Raw genomic sequence first — 14,094 nt, 5'->3', positions numbered from 1 at the left:
AAACTCTTTAAAATCTGCAAGGAACTGGTCAATCCTGTTGCGGTCTCTACCTCTGCTGTTCCCTCCAAGGCCCTCTGTACAGCTCTGGCCTCTCACTTCTCCGCTAAATCTCAGGACATCCTGTCTTCTATCTCCTCTTCCTCTCCATTTTCCTCTCTCGGCCCCCTTTGGCCATCTCTACCTCTCCCCTCCTTTTTCCTCTTTCTCTCTGACAACACTTGATGCGGTTTCTTGACAAGTCCGATCTATGAAAGTGTCATCCAAACAGGTGCTCCCCTGCTCCTCCAGAACCATCAAGGACCATATTGACACCCTCGCTCCAGACTTGGACGATTTCTGTAATCACTCTTTAGCCACTGGAACGTTCCCCTCTCCCCTTAAGCGCTCCCTTGTGCACCCATTCTTCAAGAAGCCGTCTGCTGATCCAACCTGCCCGGCAAACTATTGCCCAATCTCCATCACCCTTTTCTTGGGCAAACTCTTGGACAAGCTTGCCATCTCCCAGCTTACTCTCCACACTGAATATGTTGGTTATCTCTATGACCATCAGTCTGGCTTCAGAGCTGCCAGAGGCATTGAAACTGCTCTCCTGAACAACCGTGAAGATCTGCTCTCTAACCTTGATTCCAGCATTCCTTCTGTCCTCACCGTCCTTTCCTCTGCTTTCGACACGGTCAACAACGCCATCCTGATCAATCGACTCTGTGAGAAACTGGGCATCATAGATCAGGCCCTGGAGTGACTGACCTCCTTCCTCTTGGACTGCCCACCCCCTCCCAGGTTCAACCCGGTCCCAATCTCTCTGCCAACTCTCTCTACCTGTAGCGTTCCCCAGAGCTCTATGATCTCACCCTGGTTTTTCAACCTCTACTTAGCCCCATTGGCCCACCTGATCTCTACCTTCTCTTCTAACTTTCAGTGTTATGCGGATGACTCGGCTTTCCTTCAGGCTCCCCTCAGCCTCCTCTCCTCTCTCTCTCATTCCTGACTGTCTATCCGCGATTCAGGATTGGTGCCCCTCCAACGATCTCTGCCTTAATGCCAGTAAGATGAAGATCCTCGTCATTGGGACCCTGGCATCAGCTCTCCTTCTCTCACTTTGGCCGTCTGCCTTGGGCCCTCTTCCTTCACCTTCCTGCGAGGCAAAAAATCTTGGTGTCATCTTCAATGCCACTCTCTTTCTCTCCTCACATCTCGGATGTCACCAAGAAGTTCCACTACCGGCTGCTCCTCCTCAAAGGGACTCTTCCCTTTCTCACTTTCCACCAGAAGCTCAGTCTCCAGAGCCCTGATTCTCTCTAGGCTGGACTACTGCAATAGCCTCTTTCTCATTGTGACTTCCTCTACCCTCCGTCATCTGCAACTAATCCAGAACAGGACTGCAAGACTTATCCTTGGCCTCAAGCCCAGGGATCATATCTCTCCAACCCTGAAATCTCTCCACTGGCTCCCAGTGGCTGCACGGATCAAGTTCAAGACCCTTTGCATTGTCCACAAGTGTTTCTGGGGCCGGGGCCTGCTCTACATCCAACGCTCTCTTCCAAAATACCTTCCTTCTCGAGACCTTCGCTCAGCTACCACCAACTCTCTAAGGGTTAGACGCTTCACCAGGCAGAGAGTGGGGGTAGATCTCTCTCCTCTGCTGGTGCCTCCCTCTGGAATGGCCTCCCTGCCCCTTCAAACTTGAGCCGGACCATCTGAAGTTTCTGAAGCAGCTCAAAACTTTCCTTTTCTCCTCTGCTTTCTCTCTCTCCCTCCAGGCTGACCTACCTGTCTGCTGTACTGACCGGTTGCTTGGATACCCTCAGAGTCTCTCTGAGTCCAGGCTCTTTCTTGATCGTTCCCCCTTGCACTGTCTACATGCCTACCATGCACTTAGGGGCTCTAACTGTAACCCTGCAGCCCCTTGTTCTCCTTGCACTACCCATAGCTGTGCTGCCCTGGCACTTAGAGCATTGCAGCCCTGTTTTCCCCTCCCCTCTCCCTAGTACTCCCCACCCGCTTTCCTCTTGCACCTCTCATTCTCACAATGACACAAGCCTAGTGAGATGGTTTGTCTTATCCTCCCTATATCTTCCCTCCCTTATCTTGTCGAGCATAGAAACACTTGTGTACAGGCGCGTTATAAATGACTTTTATCATATCATTTTTATCACAGATGCCCAGACAAATATACAATGCCACAGTAAGAAATGGCTAGACTGGCAACGCCCAAATACCAATCAAGCCAGGCAATTACATTTAGCAGGACTGCTTTATCAGAAATTCCTAGTTAAAAGAAAGTCATACCAAACTGAGGAATGACTAGACTGGCTACACCAAAATGCCTCTCTAGCCACTAATACCACATATCATGCCTGCTTAGCCTGGACATGGCCAACCATATGATTTATCGCACAATCCCACCCCTCCACACATACCCTCTCCCCCCCACCCCATAACTCAACCTCCAAAATCAGCTCCTTGGCCAAGAATTACCTCCATGTCCCTCTTCCTTGTCCCAGAGCTTACGTATGAGGCTCCTTGGCTCATAGGTAAGTACTTGGATGAGGAAGAGTGGGACTAGGAGTAATGAAGATTACAGGTAGCTAAGTCAGGCATTACCTCCATGTACCTCTACCTCATCCCAGTATTTGTGTATGAGGCAGAGTACACAAGTACTGCCTCATACATAAGTACTTGGATGAGAAAGAATAGGGCTAGGAGTAATCAAGGCATTAAACACAAGTAGTGGCGCAACACCATTGAGTTGACTGGGCTTGAGCACCACCACCCCTGACTTTTTGAACTATGTTGACTCGACCTGGCTGACCTTTAGAGCAGTTCCCGGACAGAACAGGACACAGATGTTACACAGCACCTGGGTTTTGCTGTTAATAAGGGCCCAGCAATTACCAACTTAAAGCATTTTACTGTTAGTACCTGCATTCAAATGCCACATTTTTTAGGCAATTGAAATCACGATGTGGGTCTAGTACTTGCATACCAGGGGAGTGATTGGAAGGGTAGAGAGGCAATAGGAGACTTAAAGGAGAGGGTTAACTGCTTCTAACATTGAAGCTGCTCTAGAAAAGTCTCATTAAAACGCGGAAAGAAGTTAGATGCCCCCACACAAATAAGTTTGCCCCTCCCCACCACCCGTGAAGTTAGCACCTCTCCCAACATTTGAAGGGTTAGCCCCCCGAAATGTAGGTTTTGTTGCACCCCTGTACACAAGCACACACACCATTCACCATATATCCACCCAGTCATGTACACATTTAAGTGTGCACTCTTTCATCATACAGACACACCCAGGCAGCCATCTATACATTTAAGTGTGCACCCTTTCCCCATACAGGTACCCAGGCAGCCACCCATACATTTAAGGGTGCACCCTTTCACCATACAGTCACACACACCCACCCACCCAGCGACCCATACATTTGTGTGCACCCTTTCACCATACACTTACACACACACACACACGTCATTGGGTTGAGGGGAGCCCTATTACTTCAATAACAAATTGGGGCTCATTACGGGTCCGGCGCTATGGCGGGTTGCCGCCAGACCCGTAAAAAATTGCCAGTGCCTGACTTCCCAGTGCCACCGGGCTCTTCCAAGTCCGGCCGCCGGGAAGTCAGGCGCCGGTAATTTTGGTAATCCCCATTCCCGTGGAGTCCCATAGGACTCCATGGAGTTGGGGACATGGAAGCACGGGCACCGTTTTTAACGGTGCCGGTTCTTCTGTGATGGGTCTGCCTACCATGGTCACTGTGCCTGGCAGGGTCAGAGATGTCGGGCACAGCGGCCCCAGCAGGTAGACCTGTAATATGCCGGTCCGGAAACAACAGTGCCGGTAAGATTACCAGCACCGTTCTTTCCGGGCTGATATGGTCAGAATGAGCCCCATCGTTTCTTTTTGAAGTCACTCTAACTTCATTAAGCCATTATTCAGTTAAGGACCGAACCATAACGGAAATAAATTCTTTATGAAGGCAGAGTGACTTCAAAAATAAACTATTTATTTCTGAAGTCATAGTGCTCCCATCACCCCATGACATGGAGCCCTCCAGCCTAGGGTCTTCCATGTCATAGTTGGGGGAAGCCCTCAGCCTTCAAAAAGAAAGTTTCTTTTTGTAGTCACTCTGCCTTCATAAAGAAATGATTTCTTTTACAGAAACAATTTCTTTATTAATGTAGAGTGAATTCAAAACGAAACTTTATTTTTTTTGTTGAGAAAACTTTATTTTTTTTCTTCAAGTGGGGCCCCACTCCCAGGACATGTGCTGGCAGGGCCCCGCGCACGGCAGGGGCTGCGGGAGCCCCTGTTACGCCACACGCAGAATGCTAACAGTGACTTCAGGGTCAGATGTACTGTGCATGAACCAGAAGAAGTCTAGGGCTTGTCTAAATGAAAGTCAACTCACCCAGGGAGAGAGAACTTTATTTCACTAATGATGCCATTCTCTTCAGTTGCTTTGTTGCCATACAGGCGTGCATATGTAAGTGCATCGCTGGAGTTACCTGCTAAGTGTGCATTAGCCTCCTTAATTTGCTTGGTCCAAAGCCTCCCTGTTCAAATGTGATACCCACATAAATCAAACGCGGTGACGTACGCCAAGAATTCTCCATTCAAATCATTTACTTGCTGCTTGTTTTCACTCTATTTCTTGCACAAGCCATTGCCTTTGTTTTCTGATGGTTTATCTCAGGCCCATATGGCCGCAACTCCCACTAAATGTTACCAACTGTTCATTTCATCCCCCTGGGAGTTTTTTAAATGAACACTACACCATCGGCATATAACAATGCACATGCAGAAGAGCCACTTAGAGAAGGTGCGTTTGAATCTAAATCTGTCTTCTCTGTCACTACCTTGCATTCGTGCCACAGCTCATTTTCATTCATTGTAAAGCGGAGAGGAGAAGCGGAACGCAACTTGCGTTTCCGCCACCTCCCTTCCTCTCCACCATACAAATGCTCCAGCATCTGAGCCAGCATGGATGTTCATGCCGGTGTAAATGCTGGAGCTCCCTATGAAGTCTGCCTGCTTTATGCAGCTGCATAACACACTCGGACCACACAAGAACCCATTGTACACACTCCCAGCCAAGTGTGTACAATTTCCATTAAACCCTCCCGACATGCTTGCATGTCGGGCAGGGTTTCATTTAATTTGTGAGTGTCGCCTGTCATGAGAGCATGGTAAGCAATACTCACAAACAAATGTGAACACAGTCTGGCATGTAGGCATGCCAGGCAGCATTTACTCACTTTGCACTGCTGAGTGCAAATGTGAAGGACAAAAGGCGGTGTATATGCTTGTACGCCACCTTTTGCGCTTTACATTTGCACCCTGCAGTGCAAATGATGACAATTTCGGGTGGGGAGCCATTTACGTTGCTGTGCAAATCTAACGGCTCTCCACCGCCAAATTATACTTTTAGGGAACATGAGCTCCAATGTGTTAATTAGCTAAATCAAAGGTGAAGAACCTTCATGCATACTAATAGAATCCACAGCTGATTTCTTGATACTGCATCGAAAGCAGTCTTTAGATCTATGGAGGCCATATTAAGTTTGTGTCTCCTTGGTAACGCCTAATTATTAATCAATATATGAAACCTGAAGCAGTGATCCATTGTTATAATTCCCTCTTGAAACCTGCCTGAAGGTGGGAAATTGCCCCTTCGTCTAAGATCCAGACTTCCAGTCTTGTCAGTAAAAACAATCCAAAATGCTTTCTGCCAGAGTCCCACAGGTAAATTATCTGGTAACCCCCTCTTTATTTAATGTGATAATTTCTGTTTGCAACCATGAGCATGGCACCTAATCCAATTCAAGTACACCATAAAATAAGTATGGAACCTGATGTTGACTTCATTTTGAAAAAGATTAACAGGCACATCCTGCGGGCCAGGCACCTTTCTGTTGCTTGTGATAACATGGCTACAGTTACTTTGTTGACTGTTAGAATGCTTTCTTGTTTGATCATTTGCTGCTGATTTTGTGTTACATCAATAGCAGGACAGTCAAAGCTCCTTACCCTTCCTTCTTTGTAGAGTCCAGAAAAGCGAGAGTACTACAGAGATTCCGGAATACAAGATTCAAGCATGGGCTATTTCTGCTATCTCCCTGACGTACAATTTTCCAGAATGTCCTGTTCTCATTTGAATGCCCTGTGGCAAAGGAGTTTCCAAGTTCTTTGTAAAGTAAAATAAAAAGCCTGTTTCGTCCTTTCCAGGCAGTTCTTATATCTCTTGAGCACTAGTGAAATAAAAGCTTTATTGCTTTAATGGGTGACTTAACATGATCAAACAATTTGCTTTTCTAGAGTCTGCATTCCATATCATACCAAGAATCGTTTGTGTTTTAAGTAATGGACTTTACTAAGCTTGGTTTCATCTTGAAGGGATAGATGATGTCTGTAACCCTTTTGCAAGAGTCCCTCACTGCTTACCTAGAGCTAAATTGAATACCTAAATCCACCTAAAAATAGGCAATAGCTTATTATATATTGTAGCATATGTGATGTCTAATTCCAATTCTGTCAATTGAATTCTTCTATTATTATTTGACATGTGTAATGGATGTATTCCTTCCATACTTGTCATCGCCTGCACAGGTACACTCTAGCTTGTACAACAGAGTAACTGGTTCAAGGTCACTTTCAGGCCTATCATCAACTCTCATATATTTCACCCAGCTCCATTTTGTTGTGTCCACCAATATATAATCTATATGACTCCCTTTGAAGATTTTGAATTAGGTTTTGCAGGAATGTCATCACCAAAGTACCAATTTCACGGCTTAAGGCCCAACCTTGACCACAGGAAAGCAGTATCAAATGCACAACAGGGCTCAGGTTTGGGTCCAGTGGCTACCAAGTCAGGTTCACCCCTTAAGGCATCTTCTTCATTCATTATGTCTGGGATGATATCAGATGGTTCATACGATAAATGAATATACCTCAAGACTGATATTTATGTTTCCACTGTCTCTGGGATAATCTCTGCAAGAGTCAAGGAGAGTCTCCAGTATGTTCACTCTTTTCATACCATTTGGACTTCCTGATCTCTTATACAGTTACAACCAGAAGGCGCTGACCACCATTTGTCTCAATTAAGGCAATTATTCACTGTTTTTGAGTACTCTCTCTCTCAAATACATCCTTTTAAAAAGAATTGTCTATGATAATAAGAAAAGTATTACTTTTATAGTACTAGCTTTTCAGCATTATCTTCCCTCATTCTCATTTCGCTATCAGTCCTCGGCCTAGTGAACATGGCTTCCGCAAGATACATTTGGTGGCGTGTCTGTAGCCTATGTCTCTTGGTGGTTTTATGAGCTGTGAATGACTATTGACAGCGGTAGATGGCAGGGACAGAGGGCAGTATATAATAGTTCATGTTCTCAGAGCTCGCAGATTGCAGAGTAGGTACATTGCTGCAACTTCAACGTTCTGCATTGTTTATTGGGAAAGCACTGTGCACAGATACTAATGAAAGGTTATGACATCCCGACAAAGGCAACCATTTTAAAACCAACATTTCTCATTCATAGTGATTGTTTTTTGCTAAAATTAAAACGTGCAATATGTGCAAGAGACAAGTTCACAAGGTTTAAGGGCACATCTATAAATCTGCAGCAATAGGTGCAGGAATTGACCGATGCGCATTTAAACAGCAAAGGCTATTGCCAGCGTAGTGGTCTGCTCCTGTGTCAGAGTAGCCCGGATTTATTGAAGGATGTGTTGCCACTGGGCACCACTAAACGGATATATTTATCTATAGCCCGACTTGTCACAGGTGGAATGTTATGCCCATTTCTTCAATATACAATTTCTGCAACTTGTGGGCCTTGACAGCCCACAAGAGTGGACACTATTTTCGATTCAGCAAGTAAAATCCACAGGTTGGACCCTTTAAAATCCATCCTCTGGATCCAAACCTCCTTGCCAGGGAATAGAAGCCTGCAGACCTGAGCAGGACCCGCCCCTTAATTAGTCTTGCATTCAATAAGTATGGGTGGCTAGGAGGCCCACCCATCGGTCACATGCATGAATGCTGACAGGTTGTCCACCCTGTGAGCAAAGCAGTGACTTTTGTGCACATGTACACACAGAGCTGTGTGAAGTTGGCCCGCAGTTTCTATGATGATGCAGCTTACCTTAACAACCAGGAATGGTGTAGGTCTATCACATTTCTTTCATTCAGCTATGCCTTTGATTTTATCTTCAATCAGAAAAATAACCCAATATAAGTTTTGTGGGGAAGTGCCCTCGAAGGTTGCAAGAACGATTCAGTATCTGGAGTCTTTCCACCTTGTTCAGGTATATGTGACACAGCTGTTGGCCCGGGGGTTGAGAGTATGAGAGAGATCTGATGCAGGGGAAAAGAGGAATGAGTTGGAGGAGGAGAACGAGAGGCAAGCGGAAGTCCTGCACCAGCTATCATGCAGAGTACAGAGAGCAAGCTGAAACCAGACACGTCATGCAATAGAGAAAAGGTGGATTTCAGACACATGACACCTTTTTAGTTAAGAAGATAAGACACATTTTCACCCTGGAAAGCATGAGACCATGATGCAGAAGATGATGGTTGGGAGAAATAGAGGGAAGCAGAACACCAGGCCAGAGGCTGTACCTATGCTGAGCCACCAGAAGACTTCCTAACTGGGAGGATGGTTCAAGAAAGCAGAACTGGAGAAGGCAGAGAAGAGTGGAATGTTAATGGGGGCCCATCACTGCAGAGGTCGGAGAACTGGCAGGAAGGCCAGTTCCTGGTGAGAAGGTGCCAAATGCAACCCAGATGAGGTGACTGAAGCAAGCGATTGCGCGAAGAGAAGCTGCTCACTGAAACTGAAAGAGAAAGCTTTTGGGGGCATTGAGAAAAGAAGGGTGATATGCATACAGGAACTTGCAGTTCAAGAACCTAAAGCCAGTGAGAAACGGAGTTTGACGAAAAATGCTGGAATTTGCAGTTCACGTTCCTAGAGCTGTTGAGTGCAACACAGAATGATGGAATTTGCAGCTCAACATCCATAGAAACATTGAGAATCAAAGTGTGAAGAGAAACTCTTTATGCTACAGCATGCTGTGAAATTGTACAGAGACAGTGAGAGACACATTTTAAATAGTGATACAGCATATTGGTTTTTTAAAGTCCAATGTCCCAAGAAACACTGAGAATTGAAGTGTACTGGGAAAGACTGCAGGATGGGATGCGAAGGCAACTTCCCTAGAGGCATTGAGAAGCTGGGGAAACCAAGAGATAATGCTTCATGGGAATTGTAGTCTAATTCCCTGAAGACATTGAGAAATTTAGTGTAAAGAGAAACAGTACAGTATTTGTTGCGATTTGAAGGCAAAGTCTTCAAAAGAGAATGATATAATGATTGTACAGAGGGGGTCAATGCATTTCTGGAACTTAAAGGAAACATGACCAGAAACATTAAGAACATGATAAAGAGAGGAATACCGCATGGTGGATCTTAAAGGAAATGTTCATTGAGACACATGGTGAGAACACTCTGATGACAAACAAGACAAGGCTTGGAGGCCCGAGAGAACTCTACTCTCTTTTCTACGATCCTAATGACATGGATCTGCCAAATGTGTTCTGAAAAAATGGTACAACAGTAAATCGGTTTAATGTTCTCAATCAACAAATCATAAAGTGATTGGATCTAAATGCATTAATTTTACATTTTCATGGATATCCCAAGTACACCGTTCATTATAGGATTTGCACAATACCTTCATTCTCCCCAAGTTCGAGGGTCTGCTTGATCGATGCAAGATTAGCCACCGTTTTTCCAGTGTAGGTCTGCAAGTGACATCCAGCTGTGATATTGATTGTTTCCATCTCTTCGCAGTCTTTGGTTACTAAAATTTTAAGAGCAATAGGGTTTCCTGGAAATAAGGTTTCATCGTGTAGAATCTCCAATTCAATGGCTGACGGAGGAGGCGGTGGTGCAAATGCAAAACAGCTTTCTGTCTTTAAGTAGGAACACGCGTTTTGCATTGTATTCCGTTCCTCTGCTGAACCTGAATCAGAGCAAAAACATTGTTATTGTCAATGTATAGTTGATTCACTCAGAAATGGATTGAATGATTTTATGATTTCTATGCATGTTAACATCAACATAATTAATTGTGAGTCTGTGTGCTTTGTATGCCAAAAGGTAAATATTCAAAATATAGCTTTGAAGAGTACTTAGTTGATGTTGCTATCACTTTCTAGAAGGTTCAGTGTATGTGGGTTTCCTGAAAAGGCCCAGATGAAATTATTCAGTAAAACATAGAACCACATGAATTTATCTGAAGCTTGACAAACCTCTCAAGCTATGTGTTTGAGCCACCTGCGTGTTATATTCTGGTTAGGTTCATGACAGTTTCTGGATGATGGCAATTTCAGTAAAGACTAGTTAAAAATGCAGAAATTCAAACAAAACAAAAGATTCAGCTAGCAAGGCTACTGATGTGCAGTTCTTTTGATGGGGTGTGTCAAATAGAAGCAACACTAAGTCTTAGTCATCCTTTAATCAGAAACCAAGCAACTCTTCAAAAATTCATACTGCAGAGATGTGTGTTGTATTGTCTTTCCCAAGCACATGGCTGCCATGTCTGTATACTAGCAATATGACTTTCCTAAATGGTACTCATGTACGTGAAATAAAAAGATACGACATGTGCCATATAATTTCCTGACAGCCATGAACACTCCCTCTTTTATAATTACCACCCACAATGGTACTTATGTGAGCAACCTAAGAATGCCAAATGTCTACATCATCATCTTAATATGTGACCTACAGGGATGGATTGAGAAACAAAAGTAAATAGATTTTATTTTTCAAAATAGGCACATATTACACTGCAGAAGGAAGCCCAAGGAGTGTTCTGCTCAAGAAAATAAAGAAACAACAATGGCTCCAAATGTTGACATTTGCCAGTGTAAAGGGATTACAAACTAGAATATAGTAACAGAAAGCTAACTTATTACACCTGTTTTTCAAGAGTGAGAGCGGAAAACATACTGGAAGCTTCATAACAAATTCATTACTCCAAAGGGGAGAGGAAAGCGGGAAGGAATGGGAGTGGGGTGACTGAGAGATGGTAATTGGAGCATAAAAGCAAGCAACCTCAATGCGAATTTGCTGATGTAACCTTCAGACTGCATCAGGGCTGTTTCAAAGTGCTAGAGGGTAGGAGAGAGCAGAGGGGGTATACAATCAGAACCTAGATGCATTCTTGATAATTAGGTTAAGAAGAGATGTATTCACAGGTGTTTCTCATTTATGGCAGTGTAGGCACATTCTAAAAGTCTGCTGGACATGACCCAATCTGCAGTGGCGGGTGTCCAAAGGTGCAATATCAGACAACATAGAAAGATGTTGATGGGTCTGAGTAACCATGCCATAATTGTGAATTAGTAAATCTCTGAGAGAATGTGAATGATGGCTGCTCAGTATCTAAGCAGTGTGTGTGTGTGTCAGTACAGAGAATTCAAGTTCTTTTTCACGTCCAATCAGGCAACACTAGTGGTTTCACTCATGCCTATATATATTAATATATATATATATACACACACACACACACACACACACACACACACACACACACACACACACACACCTCGCAATGCACATACTCCTAAACACCCACATGCTGCACACATGAAATGTGCAGGCACCCTTCCACTGCCAATACTCTCACACTGCACATAAACATTCACACTGTACAACCATCTTAAAACTACACAGTTACATTCTCACTCCACATACACCCATACAAAGGAAATGTAATTATACATTGCATACACATACTCACATTGCACCTAGCTCTACACAGTGTCCATGTACCCAGCCAGCCACCCAGTGTTGGGGTGAGTATGTGGACATTTGATATCATTTGCTGGTGGTGATAGGATTATCCTGGCATTTGTTGACAATACATTGCCATTTTGTGATTACCTGGGCATTTGATTAAAATATGAACATGCTGTGATTTCCTAAGCATTTCATGACAATCCACACCTATGGTTAAAGTATTTGAGCATTTAATATCAGTACATTACAATGGTATGTGTTCCTGAAAATGTGATGGCAATCCCATTATGCAAACGCTTGAACATATAATGTCAATTCCTGCTAAAGGTGTGTGTACCTGGGCATATGCTGGTAATGCTTGACAAAGGTTTATAGTGCGAATACAAAAACCCAAACTGGTGCCTTTGAAAATGTTCATCTTTCTTGCTTTGCACACAAAGCCTTATGCAGTATAATTGGAAAACTGAGCGAGAACACTGTGAAAAAATCAGTCATTAACAGACTATTGGCCTTATTACAACTTTGCCGTTCCTGAAAAAATACAGGTAATTCCAGCACCAGCATTTTTTCCAGACGGGCACAACGCTGCCGATGGAGGCCACGGATCTCCCGGCAGGCCCGACCTGCCGGTAGATCAGGGCCCCGTGGCAGATAAATACCTGAATCACCGGCGCAGGCACTGCTGGTGCCGGTGATTCAATAAATCCCACCCCATGGATTCCTATTGGACTCCACGGGAATGGAAACTCACCAGCTCTCCGTCACCCATAATATCTCGGTAATACCGGGATATCGGGCGGCGCAGACGATAAGTGTAGTTTGCCAGTATACTGACGTAATTACAGGCGGGATACCGCCAAACTCCTAATGAGGGCCTATATCATCAATGTGTACTGAATTCCGGAAACAGATACATTACCATGCAAACAGTTCATTCACCTGCATTAGAAAAGTGCATATCAATAAAAGAGTACAGACTCACCCTCTGTGAATTTGTACTGTGATGTTATGTCCTCCCTGGTATTCTGATTGACAGCTTTGGTGCTTATGTGCAGGCCAATATTGGCTCTCTCCTCGTGCACCTGGACTACTTCCTCTGTTCCATTCACGTCCTTCACCATCCAATAGATCTTGTCTGCATTCACTTCAGCAAATATGAACTTGGAGTCGTAAAGCAAATACACTTCTCCACTTTTGATGGCTTTAAGAGGGGAAGGCCCACACTGAAAAATACCTATGGTAGAGAAACTGGAGATGTCACTTCTCCGATCACACTGTGTATATTAATAAAACACACAGTTTAAAGTCAATACTTGCATTCACCTTGTAGGAGTCAGTTCACGTTAGACCTGGATATATACAATCTGTCGGAAATCCCTACTTTCACGCCCCTGTTTGCTACCACTGTTGAGGGCAAGTCGCTCACTCGTCTTGCCCTAAGGCTTTGGACGATAACAGTCTATTGACATCCAACTGCCTCATTCCAAGTCTGATCCTCACTTGAGCCAGTAGCCAAAGGCAATGCTTATTTGGAGGGTTTATGAGGTGGGGGGGGAACATTATGCAGGTTTTTCATCGGTGACACATCACAAACGTGTTATGCAACTCACATCTAAACGACGTGAAAGTGTATGCATCAACATACATTTTTATTTCGTTCTTTGACTCTTTGGTGATTTGCGAAACGCCCTTTGTGGTAAAATTTCTGCTGTAAATCATCAGAGTCAAAAGAAGATTAGGATTAGAGATGGCGGATGGAAAATTAGGAAAAAGAGACAACAGGAAAGAGGTAGGAATAACGATCAACAATGAGAACATCATTTTCTCATTTAGAAGAGTGAGGCAGTGTACAAGTTATTGTAGATGATCTTGGAAGGATACAGCTAAATTTAACAACGAAATGAACAACTGAATTGCAAAGTTGACAAACAGAGTCCGTTAGATGGACCTTGCCTGTTTCAAGATCTTGGTTTCCCCTGTCTTTTAATCTGAGCGTGAAGGGTAAAGGGCTCCAGGGTTTCAGACCATACACTGCAGAAGTCTGTCAGCCATGTCGGACTCAGTTCAAGGGAACTGGACGGACCAACATTTCATCGTATGACCATAGCAGGATTTTGCATGGATATGCATGGTGTTCATCCAAAGAGCATGGTGAATGGAACAGGGTGCTTTGAATTCCAGTTGCTAGGCTCTTTATGGCCAACTTAAGGTGCTATGACCAGGGGTGATGTTGTCTCTCGCCTTGAGTCCCAACAGCATTCTCGTTGGCTTATTTTG

The 14,094-nt window shown here is 44.2% G+C and overlaps 1 protein-coding gene across 1 annotated transcript in view; it reads right to left on the bottom strand.

Annotated features, from left to right (window-relative positions):
- The window catches only part of TGM4 (transglutaminase 4), a 191,050-nt gene that overhangs the window by 62,546 nt on the left and 114,410 nt on the right, over nucleotides 1-14,094 (bottom strand). Inside the window, exons 10-11 of the mRNA XM_069648311.1 lie at nucleotides 12,800-13,051; nucleotides 9,743-10,033 (exon numbers count right to left, since the gene is read on the bottom strand). Coding sequence (XP_069504412.1) covers nucleotides 9,743-10,033; nucleotides 12,800-13,051 — 543 coding nt within the window. The remainder of the gene's footprint in view (nucleotides 1-9,742; nucleotides 10,034-12,799; nucleotides 13,052-14,094) is intronic.

The sequence above is a fragment of the Ambystoma mexicanum genome, chromosome 2q, assembly GCF_040938575.1.
Source record: "Ambystoma mexicanum isolate Mex_15411 chromosome 2q, UKY_AmexF1_1, whole genome shotgun sequence".
In the NCBI taxonomy this organism is placed as follows: domain Eukaryota; kingdom Metazoa; phylum Chordata; class Amphibia; order Caudata; family Ambystomatidae; genus Ambystoma; species Ambystoma mexicanum.
This window is presented reverse-complemented; position numbering and strand designations above follow the sequence as displayed.